This window comes from Corvus kubaryi, unplaced genomic scaffold, assembly GCF_017639235.1.
Source record: "Corvus kubaryi isolate FWS band 111438036 unplaced genomic scaffold, C.kubaryi_AGA036_p1.0 37309, whole genome shotgun sequence".
NCBI lineage: Eukaryota > Metazoa > Chordata > Aves > Passeriformes > Corvidae > Corvus > Corvus kubaryi.
The window spans coordinates 4,364-18,795 of record NW_024581097.1 but is presented as its reverse complement, the minus strand read 5'-3'; the positions used below and the strand labels follow the sequence as shown (position 1 = coordinate 18,795).

The following is a 14,432-nucleotide window of genomic DNA, read 5'->3' as shown; positions in this document are numbered from 1 at the left end:
TGAGTACGGGACTGGCAGTGAGTACAGGACTGGGACTGGGAGTGGGACTGAGAGTGAGTACGGGAGTGGGGATGGGACTGGGAGGGAGTACGGGACTGGGACTGGGAGGGAGTACGGGACTGGGAGTGAGAGGGAGTATGGGACTGGGAGTGGGAACGGGACTGGGACTGGGAGTGGGAGTGGGACTGGGGCTGGGAGTGGGAACGGGACTGGGAGTGGGAATGGGATCAGGATCAGGGCTTTTGCTGGAGGTGGTGGGGGGGACAGGGTGGGAATGTGGGAATGTGCCCCATTGCTGGGGTGACCCTGCACGCTTCCCTCATTCCTTACGTTCAGAAACTCCTGGAATTCTCTCAGCGCTGGCTCTCCTTGTGGGAGATGGGGAGTTGTTGGTGCTTCCTGACTGTCCCTTCTTCCAGACATTGTATTTCCTTGGGATCCAGCTAGGAGAGGCTGGGATAATGGTGCAGGAGCAGTCCCAGATTTCCCTGGGATCTGGCTCATCCAGCCCTGGTTAATCATTACGGGGACACCGGTGCTGCCATCCCCCCCCCATCAGCCCCCAGGATGGGGATGGTTTAAATTCATTGGAATCGATAAGTCCCCGGCTCTGGCCTGGAACTGGGTGGGAGAGGAGATTCTGGGAAGGCAGCGGGCTCCAAGGGGTGCAGCGGTGTGGGATATTTTAATTTAATTATCTCTTTATCACTTAATTAGCATTGACTGTGCTGGCTTGTTCTGCGGTGCCCGTGGGGCTCCCCAGCCCCTGTCAGAATTCCTTGCCTTTCCAGGGGTGCTCACTGTTCCCATTCCCTCTCTCCCTGCAGAGGATGTCTCTGGGGAGTCTGGGGGCCTCGGGGGGGTCGTCAGCACCATCTCCAGCAGCAGGAGCCCCCTGCAGCCCCCCCGACGCCGACGAGGGGGAGCCGTTCACCACCTACTTTGACAGCAAGATCCCGATCCCCGAGGATGAGACGGTGAGTGGGAAAACCCCGCTGGAAAAATCTGCCTCAGACACCCCCCCTGAGTCATTCCCATGGGCACCAGTTCCCCTTCCAGCCTGGACTGGGAAGGGGGACTGGGAGATGGCAATTTGGGAGAGAAGTGGTGGGGGGGTCTCCTGGACTGGGAAGTGGGACCTGGAGATGGGGATTTGGGAGGGAAGAGGGGGAGGGGTCTCCTGTGGTCTGGGGGGATGTGAGGCATGTGTTAATGATTGATCCCATGGGATTTGGCTCCTGCTTGGAGCAGTCAAAGAGCAGGGAAAAGCCTTGTCATCCCTCAGGGAGGGCCCTGGGCTCTTTGTTCCCTTATCAGGGAGCAGGAGCTTGGCTGGCCTCGTGACACCGTCCCCTTGTTCCCTCCCGGGGCCAGGGGTGCCTCTTGCCCGTGGCTGAAGCCCCCAGTTTGAGCTGCCAGCGAGGGAGGATCCCTCCTCCCCCTGGGATTCCATGAGCATGGAACGCTTGCCCGTCCCAGAGCCTGGGCCTGAACCCCTCAGACTGGGACCACAGATCCAGGCTTTGGGGTGGGATTGAGGAACAGGCAGGATTTTTAGGATGAGATTAGGGAATAGTTTGGTTTTACAGCCCCGAAGAGTTTAGGATGGGCTTAAGGCTCAGGCTGAGCCTGACCTGTGGTGTCAATGGGGGAATTAACCCATTCCCTGCCGTGTCCGTCCTCTCCCGCAGCATTCCTGCTTCAGCTTCCGCAAGCTGTGGGCGTTCACGGGGCCGGGCTTCCTGATGAGCATCGCCTACCTCGACCCCGGCAACATCGAGTCTGACCTGCAGTCCGGGGCCGTCGCGGGCTTCAAGGTGGGTGCAGGGCGAGACACGTCCCGTGGGGAGGGTGGGACGGGGGCTGCTGCTGCTGGGAGCACCCCGGAGACGAGGGGCAGCAGGAGGGGCTCGGATGCTGCCTTTATGTCCCTTGGCATCCATCCCACGCCAGCTCTGGGCACGGGACCGCCTCAAAAACGTCAATAATGTGGATTTTTCAACAGTTTGATAATCTGGATTTTCAACCAGTGCTGTGGGGTTTGGGGAGACCAGGGGCCTTGTGGGTGGCTGTGGCTCCCCGTGTCCCCCCACCCACTGGTGTCCTCGTGTCCTGCAGCTCCTGTGGGTGCTCATGCTGGCCACGATCATCGGGCTGCTGCTGCAGCGGCTGGCGGCGCGGCTGGGCGTGGTCACGGGGCTGCACCTGGCCGAGGTCTGCCACCGCCAGTACCAGAAGGTGGGTCCTGAGGGGTGCCACAGGGGTTGGGGTGGGTGGGTGACACTCCCCCGGGTTCTGAAGGGTGCCACAGGGGTTGGGGTGGGTGGGTGACACTCCCCCGGGTTCTGAAGGGTGCCACAGGGGTTGGGGTGGGTGGGTGACACTCCCCCGGGTTCTGAAGGGTGCCACGGGGGCTGGGGTGGGTGGGTGACACTCCCCTGGGTGTCCCAATGTCCTTGGTGGTGCCATGAGGACTTGTTAGAAGCCTGGGCTGTTAATGGGGCACTTGGGGTGTGTTTCGGGGTCCCTTGGTGCTGTCCTGGCTTGGGAAACACGAGGAGGGAGTGGGGGGATGTTGCCATTTGCCAGTCAGGAATAAAATCTGGGATTTCAGCTCCCTCCCTGCACAGGAATGCTAAAATAATCCCAAGGAATTATGAGGAGAGAAACAGCCCTTTAGGTCCAAACCGTTTCTTGGTTGTTCCATCACCTGGTTGGGAATTCCTTGGGCTTATGTAAGGAAGATCTGCTGACGATGAGCGGGGCTGGGCTGGGCAGGGGCTGTGGGGACACTGGGGACGTTCATCCCTGTGCACTGGGAAGGGCTGTGGGGACATTTGGGATGTCCCGTCCCTGTGCACTCGGGTGTTGCTCATCCAGCTCCTGACACCGTGTCACTGCTGTGACCTGGGACATCTCCCCACGCTCATTCCCAGTTTATCCACACATGGAAACACCACATTTCACTCTTGCAATCGGCTCCTGTAGCCAGGGCAGGAGCCGAGGTGACATCAGTGACCCAGATCCTCCCCAGGATTGCCACAGGAGCTGGGATTTCAGCTCCAGAGCAGCCATAACCAGGCCAGGGAGAGGATCCCATTCCTGCATGCGGGATCACCACAGCCCCATGGCAGAAGGGATTTTGCCCTGGTTTTCATGGCTCTGGGTGTTCCTTTCCCCTCCAGTTCCCTCGGATCATCCTGTGGCTGATGGTGGAACTCGCCATCATCGGCTCCGACATGCAGGAGGTCATCGGTTCAGCCATCGCCATCAACCTGCTCTCCGTGGGGAAGTGAGTTGGGTTGGTGTGGGAAACGAGGGAGGAAGGGAAACCCTGCACCAAAAACTCCGTTGCTTCCCATCAATGCTCCCAGAGCAGCACCGGGGATGTGACTCACCCCGGCTGGCCGAGCTCCAGCGCTGGGTTTCGACTGTGGGGCACCCACAGGGTCTGGGGTTGTTTTTAGCTCTGGCTGATAGAAAATTTGGGGTGCAGCTTCCTGCCCAGCTCCACGTTCCATATAGGATTCCTGGGAAGGTGTTCTTTGGGCTGGGGAGGGCAGGAAATGGAACCATACCAGGCAGGCATGGGGTGTCCCATGGATTCAGGCATTCCTGAGGCAGGACACAGCCCCGTGGTCCCTCAGACCCCCCCTCAGAACCCCCCAGACATACAGCTCCATCCCAAAAAAGCCCTAAATAACAGGGATTTGGAGCTCTGGGTGGGCACTGACCCCGCTCTCGCCCGCAGGATCCCGCTCTGGGGGGGAGTGCTCATCACCATCGCTGACACCTTCGTTTTCCTCTTCCTCGACAAATACGGTAATTTCTCCCTCGGAATTCCGGGAGCTAAAGCTGGGATGGAGCGAGTCTCGGGCTGCTGACAATGGGCCTGTTCCTCCTGGCAGGCCTGCGGAAGCTGGAGGCGTTTTTTGGGCTCCTGATCACCATCATGGCCCTGACCTTCGGATACGAGGTACCCCTGCCCCCAGGAGACACTGAGGGGCTGGAGCGTGTCCGGAGCTGGGAATGGAGCTGGGGAAGGGGCTGGGGCACCAGGAGAGGCTGAGGGGGCTCAGCCTAGAGCAAAGGAGGCTCAGGGGGGACCTTGTGGCTCCCCACACCTGCCTGACAGGAGGGGACAGCCAGGTGGGGGTCAGGCTCTGCTCCCAGGTGACAGGATGAGAGGAAATGTCCTCCTAGGGGATGTTTAGGTTGGATATTGGGGAGAATTCCTTCCTGGAAAGGGCTGGCACACTGGGACAAGCTGCCCTGGGCAGGGAGGGAATCCCAATCCCTGGGGAATTTAAAAGCTGTGTGGATGTGGCACTTGGGGACACGGTCAGTGGTGGCCTTGGCAGTGCTGAACCCGATGATCCCAGAGGCTTTTCCAACCTTAACAATTCCACGATTCAACGCTGCGATCCCACTCCTGAGCCGAAACAGCCCCGAACGCAAGGACGGACGCTTAAAATCAACACAATCTGAGTCCTCCTCACGATTTCGCTCGGGAGCAGCCACCCTCCCTATGGCACCCCAAAATTCCCTGTTTTCCTCTCCCCCCTTGCCCAGTACATCACAGTGAAGCCCAACCAGGAGAAGCTGCTGCAGGGGCTGTTCATCCCCTACTGCCGGGACTGCGGCACGCCGCAGCTGGAGCAGGCCGTGGGCATCGTGGGCGCCGTCATCATGCCCCACAACATGTACCTGCACTCTGCCCTCGTCAAGGTGAGCGCCCGCGCCACGGGGGGAACCCTGGGGCGATGCCTTTTTATGAGTCAGGCACCAGTAGGGTGATAAAAGGGCACCTTTCCACGAGGATCCTCAGGTGCACGGATCCGTCAGGAAGAAAAAGCCGGAGCTGTGCACCCGGTTTTTATAGATTCTGTGGGTCAGATTATATAGGTTATGGATTCTTGTCTGGCAGGAGCCTCCCAGTGAGGAACCCCCCTGGTGAAGTGATTCCCCCCAGTTCTAGCACTTTCTAGATTCTCCCCCCTTAAGATGAGATCCGGGCCTTGCTTACAAAAGTGTGTCCTAGAAAGCTGGTTTCAGGCTTGGTTTCTAAGGAGAGCCAAGACAGCACCAAGACAGCACAGGGATCCTGGAATTTGTTCTGTCTTTCTGCCTAGGAAAATGTCGAAACGAAGCTAAAATGTGAAGCTACAAAGCTGCAAGTAGATGTGTAAAGGATAGAGAGAAAATACCAAAGAGAAAAAGCAAAAAAAGGCATCAGGGGCACGAAAACGCCCTCAGAGGAGCCTGGGACGCGTGGCTGGTGTGGGGCCCAAGGGTGTCCTGGCCACCCAGTGATCCGTGTGCTGTCGTCCCTGCAGTCAGCTCTGATTGCAGGGACTAACAGCGAATTCCTGTGTTCCCTCTGTGCCCCTGGCCCCGTCCCCCCCAGTCCCGGCAGGTGAACCGCGCCGACAAGCGCGAGGTGCGAGAGGCCAACAAGTATTTCTTCATCGAGTCATGCATCGCGCTCTTCGTCTCCTTCATCATCAACATCTTCGTGGTGACCGTCTTTGCCGAGGCCTTCTTCAACAAGACCAATGCCGACGTGGTAAGAGGGACTGGGACCAGTGGGATGGACTGGGACTGACTGGGAGCTGCAGCAGGGATGGAGGGATGAGGGCAGTGCCCACCCCCCTGTGCTGGGCACTGCTGAGGTCAAACCCTCAATCCTGGGGTCAGTTTTGGGTGTCCTTGAGGGGCTGGAGTGTGTCCAGAGCTGGGGAAGGGACTGGAGCACCAGGAGAGGCTGAGGGGGCTCAGCCTGGAGCAAAGGAGGCTCAGGGGGGACCTTGTGGCTCCCCACACCTGCCCAACAAGAGGGGGGCAGCCAGGTGGGGGTCAGGCTCTGCTCCCAGGGGACAGAGTGAGACAAAAAGGCTTCCAGGGGAGGTTTGGGTTGGATTTTAGGGAAAATTCCTTCATGAAAAAGGCTGCTCAGGCCAGGGCTGGAGTCCCCATCCCTGGGGGGATTTAACAGCTGTGCAGATGTGGCACTTGGGGACGTGATCAGTGGTGGCCTTGGCAATGCTGAGATCGCTGCTGGACCCAGTGATCCCAGAGGCTTTTCCATCCCGACCCATTCCCTTATTCCCACCCTTCCGTGCCCTTGCAGTACCAGGTGTGTGCCAATTCCAGCAGCCCCCACTCCTCGCTCTTCCCCAACAACAACCAGACACTGGAGGTGGACATCTACAAGGGGGTGAGTGTCCCTGGAGAGGACAGCTTGGGCACCGTCCTGTGGCCTTGTCTGGTGTCCCCAGGGGTTGCAGCCTCGTCTGGAGCAGCTGGTGACCCTGTGGGGTGTCCCCAGGGTGGGGGCAGCCCAGTGACCCTGTGTGATGTCCTCAGGGTGGGGGCAGCCAGGTCTGGGACAGCCCAGTGACCCTGTGGGGTGTCCCCAGGGTGGGGGCAGCCCAGTGACCCTGTGTGGTGTCCTCAGGGTGGGGGCAGCCAGGTCTGGTGGCAGCTGCTGCTTCTGGGTAAACTGGGAGCCCTGGGGACTGGGACCAGTAAAGGGATGCCCAAAAACAGTGGGGCTGAGAAGCTCCCTTGAGCCCCCTTCTTACTGAGGACTTGCTCCTGGGCATTCCTCCTGCTCGTGCCCGCCCTGGGTGGCCCCGGGCTGACAGAGCTGTGCCCTCCCCGTTGCAGGGCGTTGTCCTGGGGTGCTACTTCGGCCCTGCTGCCCTCTACATCTGGGCCATCGGGATCCTGGCGGCCGGGCAGAGCTCCACCATGACGGGCACCTACTCGGGCCAGTTCGTCATGGAGGTAACGCAGTTCCTGCTCCTCACTGCTTACTCCCTCCTCACCTCCTGCTCCTTACTCGGTGTTCCAGGCTCCTTACTCCCTGTAGTCCTTATTCCTTACTTCACACTCCTTACTCCTTAATCCGTACTCCATACCCCTCACTCAGTACTCCTTGTTCCACATCCCTTACTCATCTGCTCCTTGCTCTGTCCTTCATACTCAGTGCTCCTCACTCTTCACTGTACTCCTTACTCCTTGTAGTTCTCACTCCATACTCCTCACTCCATACTCCTCACTCAGTACTCCTTGCTCCATATTCCTTACTCATCTGCTCCTTGCTCTGTCCTTCATACTCAGTGCTCCTCACTCTTCACTGTACTCCTTATTCCTTGTAGTTCTTATTCCTTACTCCATACTCCTTACTCCTTAATCCGTACTCCATATTCCTCACTCCATACTCCTCACTCAGTACTCCTTGCTCCATGTTCCTTACTCATCTGCTCCTTACTCTGCATTTCATACTCAGTGCTCCTCTTCACTCCATACTCCTGACTCTCTACTTCTCACTCCGTTCTCCTTGCTCTGTATTCTGTCCTCCTTACTCATTACTCCTCTGTACTCCTTACTTACTCCTCACCCTGTACTCCTCACTCCCTACTCCCTCCTTGCCATCTCAGCCTCACTGCTTCATCCCCCCCCAGGGCTTCCTGAACCTGCACTGCTCTGGTACTACTCACACCATACTCACTCCTTACTTACTCCCCCCCTGTGCTCCCCCAGGGCTTCCTGAACCTGCGCTGGTCCCGCTTCGCCCGGGTGCTGCTCACGCGCTCCATCGCCGTCACCCCCACCCTCTTCGTCGCCATCTTCCAGGACGTCGAGCACCTCACGGGCATGAACGACTTCCTGAACGTCCTCATGAGCCTCCAGGTGAGCGGGGGCAGCCGGCCCCTCCCAGCCCAGGGCTGTTCATGGCCAGCTGGGATCCAGCCCCTGTTGGTGGCCAGGTGGGATCCAGTCCCTCCCACCCCAGGGCTGTTCGTGGCCAGCTGGGATCTGGCCCCTCCTGGCCCCTCCTGGCCCGGGGCTGTTTGTGGCCAGGTGGGATCCGGCCCCTCCTGACCCACAGGTGTCCAGGGCCAGGCTGGACGGGGCTTGGAGCCACCTGGTCAGTGGAAGGTGTCCCTGCCATGGCAGGGGATGAGGTGGGATGAGTGTTAAGGTCCCTTCCTACCCAGACTGTTCCAGGCTTCCCTGACAATCAGAGCAATTCCCACTCTTCATTCTTCTCTGCTTCCCTGCCCCTTGCAGCTCCCGTTCGCGCTGATCCCGGTGCTCACCTTCACCAGTCTGCCCAGCGTCATGCACGACTTCGCCAATGGCCTGTGAGTACCACGGGGGTCACCTGGGCCCACCTACCCCTCACCTGGGCATCCCCCACCTCACCTGGGCATCCCCCACCTCACCCCGCTGTGTCTCACCTTGCTCCCAGGTTCTGGAGGGTGGCTGGGGGCCTCCTGATCCTCCTCATCTGTGCCATCAACATGTACTTCGTGGTGGCCTACGTCATGGCCCTCAACCACCTGGGCCTGTACATTGGGGCCGCCGTGCTCAGCGTTGTCTACCTGTCCTTCGTGGCGTACCTGGTGAGTCAGGCTCCACCTGGGCCCCCTTCCAGCTGGGAGAAGACTTTGGAACAGTGCACGGTCCCTCTGTCCCTGTCTGTGTGTCACAGAGGTGGAAATCATGGAATGGCCATGGAACCACAGGATGGGTTGGGACTTTAAAGGCGATTTAACGCCTCATCCAACCCCTCTGCCATGGCAGGGACATTTTCCACCAGGCCAGGTGGCTCCCAGCCCCGTCCAGCCTGGCCTTGAACACTTCCAGGGATGGGGCATCACCTGGGAAATCCATGCCAGCGCTTCCCCATCCTCACAGGGAGGAATTCCTTCCCAAAAATCCTCCTCTGGACTGGCTCCAGCAGCTCCATGTCCTCCTTGTCCTGGTGCCCCAGGGCTGGAGCAGCTCTGCAGGTGGGGTCTCACCTGAGCGGGGTGGAGGGGCAGGACCCCCCTCACCTGCTGTCCATACTGGGGCTCAGCCCAGGCTGTCGGGATCCCCCTGGATCCCGTCCCTCTGGATGTCCCCAGTCAGCTCTGTGTCACCTGCGTGTCCCAGTACAGACCCCAAGGGACCCCACTCGTCACCCGGGTACGGAGCCACTGGCCACGACTCCTTGAGTGGCACATTCTGGCTAATTCCCGATCCAGGGAGTGCTCCCTCTCTGGGGCCATCAGTGGGGTTTCCCCCCACCCAGGCTCAGGTTTGGGGTCCTGAGTGCAGAACACGGAGGGGCTGGAGCATGTCCAGAACTGGGACAGGAGCTGGGGAAGGGTCTGGAGCCCCAGGAGCGGCTGAGGGAGCTGGGAAAGGGCTCAGCCTGGGGAAAAGGAGGCTCAGGGGGGACCTTGTGGCTCTGCACAACTCCCTGACAGGAGGGGGCAGCTGGGGGGGGGGTCAGGCTCTGCTCCCAGGGAACAGGACCAGGGCAAGCAGCCTCCAGGGGAAGTTCAGGTTGGATATTGGGGAGAATTCCTTCCTGGGAAGGGCTGTCCAACCCTGACCCAGCTGCCCAGGGCAGGGGTGGGGTCCCCATCCCTGGGAGGCACTGAAAACCACATGGATGTGGCACTTGGGGACATGGCCAGTGCTGCCCTTGCCAGTGCTGGCCTCAGTGATCCCAGAGCCTTTTCAGCCCCACCCCACCCTGTGATTCCACGACTCCGTGACACCCCGGTCGCTGTCCCTCCCCACGCTGTCCCTGACCGTCCCCTCCTGTCCCCACAGACGTGGCTGTGCCTCATTGCCCTGGGCGCCTCCTTCCTGGCCTGCGGGAACACGGTAAGCGTCACCCGGACCCTGCACCCGGAGCAGCCGCCCTCCCACCCCCCCAAGTAGCCGGGGGTGGGGGCTGGACCTCAGCAGCCGCCACCGGAGCCGGGTTCCCCGGGGCCACGGACGCGCGCGGGAGGACGCGGAGCGCCCGGCGCTGCCGGAATCCTCGGGGCCGGGCGTTCCTTTGCTGATCCCCCAAATCATCCCTGCGTGGGAGACACGGCTGGGGAGGGGCTCAGGGGCACAGCAGCAGCCTGACCCCTCCCAGTTTTGTTTTAAATCCCTGTAAATTCCTCATCCCAGAGCGTTTGACACCCCCCCCTCCCCCCCCGTAGCACAAACACTGAGCTCCAGGAACGCTGCTCTGGCACAGACCTGGATAAAATAGGCAAATAAGCTAAAAAAGCCCCAAATGCCCTTTTGGGTGATGTTTGGGGATGCTGCTGGCACTGGGTGTGGGGTGACACTACGGCTGGATCTACCTCTGCTGCCCCAGCCTGACCTGATTTGGTACTTTTTCGCTGGAAAACACTTCCCATTCCCAGTGGGGATCCCACGAGGAGGGGAAACCTGAGCATTAATATTGACACTACTGGTTTTTAATGGCCCAGTGTGGGATTTTGGGGTCAGCAAAGGAAACGAGTTTGTGGTTATTTATGATTTTATGACTTTATTCCTTGTGATCCGTGGAAATACTCTTGGAGTTCTCAAAAATCCCTGGATTATAACTCAAAATCAGGCTGTGGAGGCTCCAAGAGCCTTTTCCAGGGGTTTCTTTGCTGCTCTCACTTGTCCTGGATTTAAGTCCCTCCTGTCATCCCCCTTTTGTTTAACGAGTTTTGGAAGAAGCTTTGCCAGGAATGCGACCTGAGTGGGTTGGGATGGAGGGAACAGGGTGTCCTTCGGATCTCCCAGGGGCATTTTGGGGCTCCATCTTGCTTGTTGGGGTGGATTTGGATCTTTGGATCATGGAAATTGGGTGTCAGAAGCTCAAATTGGGGTTATTTGGGGAAAATTCCCTTCTCTGTCCGGCTGGAGCTGCGAGGGGGGCGCAGCTCCGTGGGTTTAGATCCCAAAGCACTTCATGGATCTGCAGGATGGAGCAGGGGTGGGTGGGGGTCCCAAAACACCTCCCCTGGGACCAGGCCAGAGCGTTCCAGCCCTGAGGGGAGGGGCTCCTGCCCAGACCAGTCCTGGTTTATTTGGGATCCCTGGGTCAGGGCTGCCCAGCGGGTAACGAGGCCTCCATGGAATTCCCTTTGCATTTTCCCTGCACTCCCAGTCCCAGGCAGGGAATTCTCTCTGAAATAAAATCCCTGCAGTGTCCAACTCTTGGGAATGCCGCCCTGACGCTGGTTTGGGATCTGGACGCTGGATTTGGGATGTGGTCATGGGGATTTCTTCCCCATGGATCAGAGCAGGTCAGGGCAGCCCCTCCTGCTCTGAGCTTCTGTAGAGTTTTATCCATCACTGCCCGAGCTCTGGGGCTATTCCCTGGTGCCCAGGACACATTCCAGGGGATGAAGGTGAAAACACTCAGAGCCCAGCAGGAAAACCCCCCTTTGATTTGAGGCAGGATCACATCCCTCTTCCCACCCTTTCCCAAACCAGCTGAGACTTGCAGCTCCCCCTGACCACAGTGGATTCCCAGTTTCCATGTTTTTACCCCAGAATTCCAGCAGGATTTAACCCCGTAGTGTAACCTTTGTCGGTTTTACACCCACTCCCACAACACAGCAGCTGTGGGAATTGCAGGGTGGGGGGATGGGGGGCTGGACTAGAGGTGGGCTCAGGCTTTGGAATCCCGCTGTACCACCCCCCAGCTTTCCTGGGTTGGGAATTCTGCCTTGGGAGGGGTCAGCTCTCCTGGCTGGAGCACTGACTGTGCATGGAGCCTCTGGATCGGGTCCCTGTCCGGGGCCTCTGCTCCTCGCTGCACTAATTTGGGGTTTTCCCTTGGTCCTGGTTGTACGAACCCCCTTCGCCATTAAAACATGGAGACTTTTCCAACTTGGCTTCCTGGGTCATTTTTTGGGGCTGCTCGGAGTTCCTGGCTCTGGTGCTGGGGCTGTGCCGGGGGGATGAGCTGGGCCACGTCCCCCTCCTGTGGGATCGGCTCCCAGGGCCCCGCTGTGCCCGTGTCCCCAGGGGCCTTCCTCCAGTGGCATCAGGGCTGGGCACGTCCATTCTGCCCCGCTCTGGCCCGACCCACCAGCTGCACCAAAAATCCCGGAATTCCCATTTTTTTCCTGCTTTTGCCCCTCCAGAGCCTCAGCTCAGTCCCGTTTAACACCAGCCTCCTCCGGAGGGTCTGGAGTGTCTCCGTGTGATGAACCAGCCTGTGCCCTCATTGCTAATTAAGGCTCATCCACACCCCAGATCTAATTGGGATGGAGCAGTTAATTGAGGCTGCAGAGGGAGGAGCCTTTGGGGTGGGGCTGGGCTGGTGTCTGCCCCAGTTAACTGCTGGCTCCCTTCCCAGTTAACACCAGTCCTTGTGGTGCTGGCCCAGTGCCCGTTAACGGGGGCACGCGGTGACTCTGGAGCCGTGGCCGGTGCTGCCACCTCGGCACCCACCCGGGCTTTGTTAAACTGGGCCAAACTGGGGCTTCCTTAAACCGGGATCAGCTCCGGTTTCATTAAAAGCCTGCCCTGCTCCGGCTCGTTAAACTGGGCTCAACATCGGCTTTGTTAAACCAGGCTTAATTCAGGCTTTGTTAAACCATCCTCAATTTGAGCTTCGTTAAACCCATCTCAACTTGGTCTTTGTTAAACCAGACTTAGTTTAGGCTTCATTAAATTGTGGCTTTGTTAAACCAGCCTCCACTTCATCTTCGTTACCTGGGCCTCATTTGTGCTTTGTTAAACCGGGGCTGAGCTCAGGCTTCCTTAACTTGCCTTCCTTAAACTCTCTTTGGCTCAGGCTTCGTTAAACCAGGCTCAACTTGGGCCCGTTGCCTCCCCTTGGCACTAACTGTGTCCTTCCCCCCCCTCAGGGCCGCCTGGGCTTTGCCGCCCGCCCCGAGCTCTTCCTCCTCGGCCACGTCGATTCCAACACGTCCGTCACCAGGTGACCCCAGCCAGCGCCAGGATCAGACTGGACCCCCCCGGACCCCCCCGTGGTGGGACGGACCCCCGGGACCCCTCCGTGCCACAGGAGCCCGGCACCAGCGCGGCCCCGCGCCGGGCGCGTGGCAGGAGCGGAGCAGAGCTGGGACCCCCCGGCACAGCGGGATCAGGAGGATCCTGGGGACCCCCGGCCCAGCCCCTCAGCCCAGGGGGCCTCTGCCCCCCCCCCCCAAAAAGCTTTTCCCCATTTTCCCTCCCAACGGCTGCTCCGGGAAGAGCGCGTTGGTGTTTCCTGGATTTCCATTCCGGTCACTCCCGTGGCTCAGCACCACAGCATCGCTCCTTGGGGGTTTTCCCTAATTTGGGGATATTCCAGGCTGTTGCCAGAATTCCCAGTAAAAGCCAGTATTGCTGCTGGGCTCTGGCCTTGGGCCAGGGCGGACACGTGGGACAGAGGCATTTCCCACATCTCCAGGAGTTTCGGGTGCGTCCGGAGCTCCAAATCCACCCTCAGAAGGGTGCAGGGGCAGCAGTTCCCGAAAAACGCAACGGAGCGCCGGGAATTTCCCTTCTCTGCAGTTTTCAGCCTGTTTTAGAAATAAAAATGACGCTGCCCAGCCCCTTTTTCCCCAAGGAATTCCATCTGTTCCCAATTTCCCACCCCCACGCCGCACTGGTGGCACTGGACAGGTCCCAGGTGGTGACGGAGCTGCTGGATCCATCCCGGATTTGCCCGGGAAACTGGAGCCGCGGGATTGATTTTTGGTGGAGACCCAAAGCCGCCCCATTCGAGGGACGGGGGTCGGGGGGCTCTGGGCTCCGAGGGTCGCTGCTGTCCCCCCCCCTCCCCCCCAGCAGGGCCGCGCTGGGGACATCCCTGGGGACATCCCTGGGGACATCCCCGTGGGGCTGCCGGGGGGTCCCGCTCCCATTCCCGCCGCTCTCGCCCCGGGAGGGTCCCAGGTGAGGGACGGGGCCGAGCTGGGGGAGATTTTGGGGATCCCCTTGGGAAGGGGCTGCGCCCCCCCCCCGCCCCATTGCCCCGCCCACCAGTGACGTCATACAGCAACAGCCAATGGGGAGGCAGAGTGGGGTGGGCGGGGCTGCGGCTCGAGGCACCCGGATGTTGGGGGCGGGGCGGGGCGGGGGCGGGGGTCCCGGTCCGGTCTCAGTTCGCTCCCAGTCCGATCCCAAGCCAGTTCCGGTCCGCTCCGAGTCCGGTCCGAGTCCAGTCCCAGTTCGCTCCCATTCCACCCCCAGTCCAGCCTCAGTCCGCCCCCAGTCCACTCCCAATCCAGTCCCAGTCCGCCCCTAGCCCACTCCCAGTTCAGTTCCAGTCCGCCCCCGGTCCAGTCCCAGTCCACTTCCAGTCCGCCCTCAGTCCGGTCCCAGTCCAGTTCCAGTCCCGTCCCAGTCCGCTCCCAGTCCAGTTCCACTCCCAGTCCCACTCCCAGTCCGCCCCCAGTGCAATTCCAGTCCCGTCCCAGTCTGACCCCAGTCCGATCCCAAGCCAGTTCCGGTCCGCTCCGAGTCCAGTCCCAGTCCGCTCCCAGTTAGCTCCCATTCCGCCCCCCGTCCAGTCCCAGCCCCGTTTATCAGCGGGATGCGACCACTCCCAGTCTGCTCCCAGCCCACCACTCCCAGTCCTCTCCCAGTCCGCCCCCAGTCCAGTCCCAGTCCACCCCCAGTTTGCCAGC

The 14,432-nt window shown here is 60.0% G+C and overlaps 1 protein-coding gene across 4 annotated transcripts in view; it reads left to right on the top strand.

The window, feature by feature from the left end:
• The window catches only part of LOC121665063 (natural resistance-associated macrophage protein 2-like), an 18,178-nt gene extending 4,823 nt beyond the window's left edge, over window positions 1-13,355 (top strand). For all 4 annotated transcript variants that reach the window (XM_042028919.1, XM_042028920.1, XM_042028918.1 and 1 more), the window contains 15 exons: window positions 828-977; window positions 1,692-1,817; window positions 2,119-2,238; window positions 3,186-3,292; window positions 3,752-3,822; window positions 3,909-3,976; window positions 4,573-4,728; window positions 5,408-5,566; window positions 6,131-6,217; window positions 6,670-6,789; window positions 7,549-7,698; window positions 8,080-8,153; window positions 8,261-8,414; window positions 9,619-9,672; window positions 12,663-13,355. In XM_042028919.1, coding sequence (XP_041884853.1) covers window positions 831-977; window positions 1,692-1,817; window positions 2,119-2,238; window positions 3,186-3,292; window positions 3,752-3,822; window positions 3,909-3,976; window positions 4,573-4,728; window positions 5,408-5,566; window positions 6,131-6,217; window positions 6,670-6,789; window positions 7,549-7,698; window positions 8,080-8,153; window positions 8,261-8,414; window positions 9,619-9,672; window positions 12,663-12,740 — 1,671 coding nt within the window. In that variant the 5' untranslated portion in view covers window positions 828-830 and the 3' untranslated portion in view covers window positions 12,741-13,355. The remainder of the gene's footprint in view (window positions 1-827; window positions 978-1,691; window positions 1,818-2,118; window positions 2,239-3,185; window positions 3,293-3,751; window positions 3,823-3,908; window positions 3,977-4,572; window positions 4,729-5,407; window positions 5,567-6,130; window positions 6,218-6,669; window positions 6,790-7,548; window positions 7,699-8,079; window positions 8,154-8,260; window positions 8,415-9,618; window positions 9,673-12,662) is intronic.
• The last annotated feature ends 1,077 nt before the right edge of the window (window positions 13,356-14,432 follow it).